Source organism: Papaver somniferum, chromosome 4 (assembly GCF_003573695.1).
Source record: "Papaver somniferum cultivar HN1 chromosome 4, ASM357369v1, whole genome shotgun sequence".
Taxonomy (NCBI): domain Eukaryota; kingdom Viridiplantae; phylum Streptophyta; class Magnoliopsida; order Ranunculales; family Papaveraceae; genus Papaver; species Papaver somniferum.
In genome coordinates, this window is record NC_039361.1 from 22,977,439 (window position 1) to 22,984,456 (window position 7,018).

The following is a 7,018-nucleotide window of genomic DNA, read 5'->3' on the forward strand; positions in this document are numbered from 1 at the left end:
GGAATTATAAAAACAGCAAATATTAAACAGAAATATAACAACAAGAATTAAACAGCACAAAATAACAGAATTGAGAACAAATTAAACATAACCCTAAAGATTTAAATTGATTTGAAGTTGAAATTGAAAATTAAAATTAAACATACACTAACCCAAATTTGGGGGAATCTTGGCTAGCCCAAGAACACCCTCTCTCTGCTCTACATCACCCCCTATTTATATCACCAAATACCCAATTTTTCCGAAACCCTAGAATTGAAATTAGGGTTTTCAATTTCCGAAATTTACTCACCAAAACTTTGAATTGACGTCGCCCCATGTCTTCTCTGCCTCTCTCGGTTCTTCTCCTGCTCCCAATCGCTACAATTGCTCCCTAATTTGAGGTGTTTTATCAACCCTCACCTAGGTCAGTTGGTGAGAGAGGTTAAAGCACTTCGAATTAGGGGGATGGGTCGTGTCGGGTAATGATGGAGATGGTGGAGTTGGTGGTAGTTGGTGTAGGTGGTGGCGATGGCAGTGGAAGTAGCAGGTGGAGGTGATGGTGGCGGAATGGGTGTTTCTGCAGAGGAATGGGGGAGAAGAACGGAAGAGAAGAAGGGAATGAGAGAAAAAACTCTCGATGGTTTTTAGGGTATAGGAATTTTCACTGTGGAGCATGTACATCGGAGATGATGATCAGAAACGTTGAGCGTTGGATGCAAATATGGTTGGTAGATCTAACGGTAATATAAGAGATGAATCACTTCGACCGTCGGATTGTGAAATACAACGAAGTCAACGGTGTTAGATGATGTTAGGTACTGTAGTGTAAAGCGGGAGTATCTAATTTTGATGCACAGGCATAGAAGCGACCGTTGGATTCAAATACAATCTAATCTGAAGGCTTGGAATTTAAGCGCTGTGGTGTTTGGCAGAGATTTCAGATTTTGATGCTCTATGAATGAGCGACCGTAGGACGATGAGTTGGATCCAATCTAACGGTTGAGAATGGAGGCGGGTATGGATATAGAAAATGGGTTTGGGTAAGGGTTTTGGGCCTTGGGTATGCCAAGCCCATATCTTCTTTAAGAACAATTCTTCCTTCTTGAGCCCATTCCTAGCTTTTTGGTCTTGTGCGCACCATTCTTTGCGGCTTCCTTGCGTAATTTCTTCCGGCTTTTCACTACTTTTCTGCTCTTTTCGTTCCGCAATTCATCCAAACTTTATTTACAACCTAAAAATGCAAAATTAAGTAAGAAAAATATTTATTCTTGAAAACAATGAAAATACAGAATATGGGATAAAATGTAGAATTACTGCACAAAAGATGAGTTAAATGCCAATAAAAAGGGATAAATATATACAATATTTGGCACTCATCAATATGATGGTTATATGATTTGATTAACCCGTGATTACTTATAGTGGAGTGCGTTTCAGAGTTTTTAGCCTTAGTACTAGTATGGTATTTATTAAAATGATAACATTTAGCATGAATAGTAACATCACCTACGTCTACTTTAAGAAGCATAAGATACAGTATAACAACAGAAGAAATTTTGTTGAGAGGAGTAAATAGTTTAGACAAATTGTGCCTTGAGTGAGCCCAATGTTCATGGGTCTTGGTTGTGGCCCTTTGCATTGTTAGGTGTTGCGTACTCCTCCACTCAGATTTGGTGATTGAGCGACTCATATAGAAGAGAGGCTGAGTCGTGATCATGTGATCCGCACGAGCGAAGAAAAGGATAGTTATTGGCGCTGAATGGGGTAAGATGCCAAGTGTATTGCCGGTTGTTCTCCTTATTTCATCTGTCAAACAAATGCATTTTGGATTAGTGAACCTAGAGGAAACATAGTTGCATTGCATAGTCTGTAGGTAATTATGCGTATGTTGTAAGAGAAATGAAACGATTGTGCTGATTTTTTGAGTGAAGGAGACGAAAGGTTTTGATCTTTGGGAACCGTCGCCACTTAATGTTGATGCACCCCAATTCCAACCGGTGAGATCCAATATAAGAGCTTCAGTTGGTTGGGAAAAATGCTTCAGTTTCTTATTCTTTGCGTCTGCTTTCTTTTTCTCTATCTGGAACGAAAAAATTTTCCTCTCATCACCATGGCTGCTGCTAATGCAAGTGTAGATCGAAAGGGTAAGCAGAAGATGATCGAGGTTGAAGAAGAACCACGAATTCACTGGTTTCCGCGGGAGCATTGTGTAACTCGGTTGCCCCATGGAATTGGATTTCCACAGGGTTGTGAATCGCCTAGGAATGAGAGGGATTTTACATGGTATTTGGATGATCTGCAACATAACTATGAAGTGAAGGTAGAAGAGTGTCTGCAGGAAGAAGGGCCACCGGGGATTGTGCATGAGTTGCTGATGGATTCGCCAGTAGAACGCCTTCGTCAGCACTTCAATCAACCCAAGCCTGATCCGATAAATCAAGATACTAGCAATCCTTTTGCTGAGTTGAATTCCCAAAGTGAGGTTAGAAATAACAATGTACATGCGACTGATGAAAGAAAGCGGAATGCTACTAGAGAAGGTAATGATGTTGAGTGTTGTTATGTCACTGGAATTCCAAAATCTGCCAAGCATCCTCAAATGGGTTCGAGGGATCATTGGTTTTGTATGCATTTCATCCCAAATATGTCCCTTTTGAGGTTCATGAGTGTGTAGTTGTTGTATCAGATCGGTTTTTGGTATCTGGTATAAGTCGGGTTGGGTATTAGTCCATCACTCTTGATGCACATGAGAGGATGATGATTCGTCAACTGGCTGGCCAGCCTTTGCATCATGATGAGCCAATGCGCTTTCGGGTGATGGACTCTTTGTGTCCTGCCACGGGGAGAATTGGTCGAGCAATATTTGGTTGGTTTGAGAATCCAAGGACTAGTGCCTCCACCGTTCCAACTGCTGAGCCGGCTACGCATCCTTCCGTCGATCCAGAATAAGAGCATGAGATGGAAGATTCTGCACCTTCGTTGAAGACTTCTAGTGGTACTCCCAATGAAGTTGATGCTAATGCTGTGGGCCTCGGTAATGAGAATCAAACTCCAGTACCTGTGAGAAAATCTGGTGTATCTAGAGTTCCGATGACTCGAAGCCGAACCCGGAGAGTCAGCCAGGGAACTCGGAGCAAGACCCGCCTCTTCCACCAGTAAGGAAAATTTGGTTCTTGTCATTTTACTTCTGCTCTCTAAGAAACAATAGGTTCTATGTTTAGATTTGTGGTGGTGTTTGTTTATTTTGTGGGTATTTCTCACTTTGGATTCAATATTTCTTTGTTTGGTGATAACTTTAGGTGAACAATTTCTATTCCTTGCTTTAAGTTGAAATTTGGGTGAATGTTTATTGAAAGCCAAAATGTTTATGTTTTGAATGATTTCCTTCTGATAATTGTGAATACTGATATTAATGTTAAGGTTGCAATCTTGAGATGTCTGAGGATTGTTTTTCTTAGGTGGAATAGAATAGTTATCAATCTCTTGTAAAAGGATTAACATACAATCAAAATTATTGAGTTGAAATGGTGTTGAGTAGAAAGTAGCAGCTTGATAGCAATTTCCAGAGGAAGCTAATTGGAAGTTTAGCTTGAAATGAGTAGATTGTATATCTGGTTCGAAATTTCTATCAGATGTAGAATAGATTGAGTCTGAAAGAGTCATACTGAGGGTGGGATTGTTCGTAGTGGTGTTGATGTAATTGGTAATGTAATTGCTCATATTGTTGCTGAAACCTTCAGCAGATATTGAGATGGGAGTATGATTAGTGATGGTGGTGATATTTATGATACTTGTGTCGCCTGAGTTGTTAGTGATTGTTGAGATGCCAATATTATCAATGATTGCCTTCGTTTTAATGTGATTCATGGAGAGAAAATAAAGAAACAGGAATAAGAGCTAAAGATCCGGCATAAAATCCTGTAGGAATCAGGTAAGAAAGAACCGTTAGGGGCTAAAAGACAACAAACGACTAAAAAAAACGGCTAGAAGAAGCCGGAAAAGAACAGCAGTCAAGAACTCAGGTAGGGAGAAGGAGAGAAATGGAGTCGTACATTATGAGAGAGAGAGAAGGAGAGAGATGAATTTTAATCAACCAGTTGGAATTGTGCGAACCCATCTGGTTGTTGTTACTTGTTACCCACCACTTGATTTTTGCTCCACGAACACTAAAAATGCTTGTATTATGATTAAAAATGCTTGGTCAGTGGACAATAGTTTTTGACAGCCATAAACAACACCACCGACTCCACAAAAACACCACTTCTCTTTTACTTTAGAAACACTGAGAATATAATAGGAGGAGAGAAACGGGACCCACGGAAATATCCCATTATTTGTGGGACCCAGTTTTGTATTTGTCAGTTAGAATTACAGTAGTACTCCCTTTAAATGGCGGGTGTTTTTTCCCTTTTTGATATCTAACAGAAGAAAAGGAGTTGCTCGTGGAGGTTCATAAAGACACCCCACGCCTTTGTACAGTTTATGCCAAAGACCAGCTTTTAAGCCAAGTTTGTACAGAGAAGAACATTGCCATGAATAGAAAAGGAAGCTCAAGGAAAACTGTCTTATGTCGTGTGAGCTCTACGTACAATAAATATCTTGTGATCAAGAGATGGTAACAATTGTGACTACATAAGCAGATACGAATCAACAGGCATGGGCTAGTTGCGGTTATACATACTAGTATAACACGCATGCACGATGCGCTTGCCGTTACGATACTCAAAATCACGGAAGACAAACCTACCTACGCCCCTATTAGAAGAAACAGAATAGGATCTTGGCTGCAAAAAAAAATAATTATATAAAAACTGGAAACGAATTACACCCAAAGACCCAAAATACTGAATTACGCACAATGCGCCTGCCGTTATGTTCCAACTAAAATTGAATTTTTTTCATTCAATGTTTTTTCAATCACAAATATCCATTTACACAAAGTGTTTTTGACATTTCTCTTGATCCTTTTTAGATCAAAATCTTTTATTGCGGTGACCATTAAATTAAATTTAAGAAATTGAGAAACATTTTGAAGCACATAAAGAAAATGTATGAAACATGAGTTGCTGAACATTAACAATGAAAAAGAAAATAGAAAAGTAATTTAACATGCTAGAACTGCAACTTGATAGGAAAAGGTTCATCTCTAGTTAACGGAGACTCAGGAACATTCGCAGTACAGCCAAATAGACGGTTGCCCCTCATACACAATCAGTCAGCAAGATAAGTCGCCATTAGATGATCATGGCCGACAACAAAAGCAGTCTTTTTTCCATGGAGGATAAACCTCTTAATGACTTTTGAGCCAACTATACACTGTTCCAAATCAAGATATGCATTTGGCTCATCTATCATATATATGTATCTACATTCGCAGGCTGCATTGTACATAAAAAAAAAACATTGTAAAAATCGGTCGATTCTTGTCAAATCATTGTCAAATTAATTTTTGGTTATAATATCCTTACTATGATAGGATTATGGTTTGTTCTGCATAGGTTCTCCCTTTGAATCTATCATAATAAGGGAACGGTCATAATCCATGCATTGTATCCTGCCGTAGTCAATTGAGAGTTTACAAATGTTACAATCACTAAGCCTGGGTAGTCTAATGAGGTTCTGAAGACTCCACAGTAACAAACAAATAAGCAAATATGTCATTAACTCATGGTGACAGTGGAGGAAAAGGAGTTAGAAAGTAGTGGAAAGGTGAGATAACAAATTGGTTACATTGTCTTTCAGGCATTTCTTCAAACATCGAATGGTACAACGAACATAAGGTTAGATTCCAATCATACTATCAACCTCATTAAGTAGAAACCAAATGTTACTACTAAATTTATCTATCAATTATCCACATGACAAAATCTTTAAACTTATCCACCAAATTTCATTTTTCAGAACCTCAAAAATCTCACTATTAGCAAAGCAAATGTGGATTTTTACAAAAATTTACAGGTAAACAAATCAAACACAGAATTAAAAAAGCGAAACCCCAAAAATCATCTCAATTTTTGAGCATGACAATCAAAAACAAACATTTCGACCGATGATTAAAGCTAAATCATCTCAATCCCTAATAAAACCTATAAAATAAGAGAGAAGTATACAATACCTTTGTGAGATTGTTTCTGTGATTGAAATTTTGGCTCGAGTAGAGGATATGAAGATCCTTGATTTCTTCGTCGAAACTCCGTCTCTCTGATTAGGTTCTAACCTAATTAGATGCAGAGAGAACAAAAATTGAAGTCGAAAATGTAGTCAAAAATAGAATTGGTTGCCGAGATTCGAACCATCCACCTTCTGTCACTATCTTACATATATAACCTTCTTACTTTTACATTATTACTTAAATGCATGCTAAAACGTGAAAACACGGAAGGGTGTTTTTGACAATTTCTGTGCCACGGTTGAATCAATCGACGGTCGAAAATCCATCTTTTCTTTATATTAGTTAGATGAACCTAGCTTCGAGTTACACTAGGCTTCACGGAGACTCCAAACTGATGCCACCTTAGACTTGGAACGAATTTTTGGGGACCATGGTTTTTTCTTGGACCATGATTTTATTTTGGGTAAAGACATTAGAAATAAATCTAGGTCACCCCTTATCTAGATATTTATATTAATATCTAAATTACCCTCCTAATTAATTTTGGGTGATGATTAGTTAGTGTTAATAATAGTTAGTGTAATGATTAGTGAGATGATTAAGTTAAAGATAATTAGTGAGATTAAAAAATCAGATGTTTTTTTTTAAAGAAGTAGAATTATTGAGAGAGTAAAGTTAGAGAAGATGAAGAAGGAAAACATGAAAAACGATGGATTTTACCAACCACAACCGGAGGAAGGGTATTTGGGTACCCATGCTTCAAACTTAGATAATGTTGGTTGAATTACTCCAAACTTTCAAAAAAATGAAATTTTTTATGTAGATTTGGGCCAGTTCGGTTACCATATGTCAAGAACATGTAACCAAACACACCTGAAAGTGTAGTTCGGTTATGTTTTCCAAACACGCAGGTTACCGAACTCG

At 38.0% G+C, this 7,018-nt stretch overlaps 1 protein-coding gene and 1 long non-coding RNA gene across 2 annotated transcripts; both read right to left on the reverse strand.

Annotated features, from left to right (window-relative positions):
- Window positions 1-2,636: 2,636 nt before the first annotated feature.
- Window positions 2,637-4,136, reverse strand: LOC113273611. The gene is made up of 2 exons (XM_026523270.1): window positions 4,035-4,136; window positions 2,637-3,900 (listed from the first exon to the last, which is right to left on the reverse strand). Exon 2 carries the CDS (start codon window positions 3,847-3,849, stop codon window positions 2,665-2,667), a length of 1,185 nt encoding a protein of 394 aa, XP_026379055.1. The 5' UTR covers window positions 3,850-3,900; window positions 4,035-4,136; the 3' UTR covers window positions 2,637-2,664.
- A 716-nt stretch (window positions 4,137-4,852) lies between these two features.
- LOC113273612 lies at window positions 4,853-6,227 on the reverse strand. The gene is made up of 2 exons (XR_003322518.1): window positions 6,098-6,227; window positions 4,853-5,360 (listed from the first exon to the last, which is right to left on the reverse strand). It is a non-coding gene; the product is annotated as an uncharacterized LOC113273612 (long non-coding RNA).
- Between the last annotated feature and the right edge of the window lie 791 nt (window positions 6,228-7,018).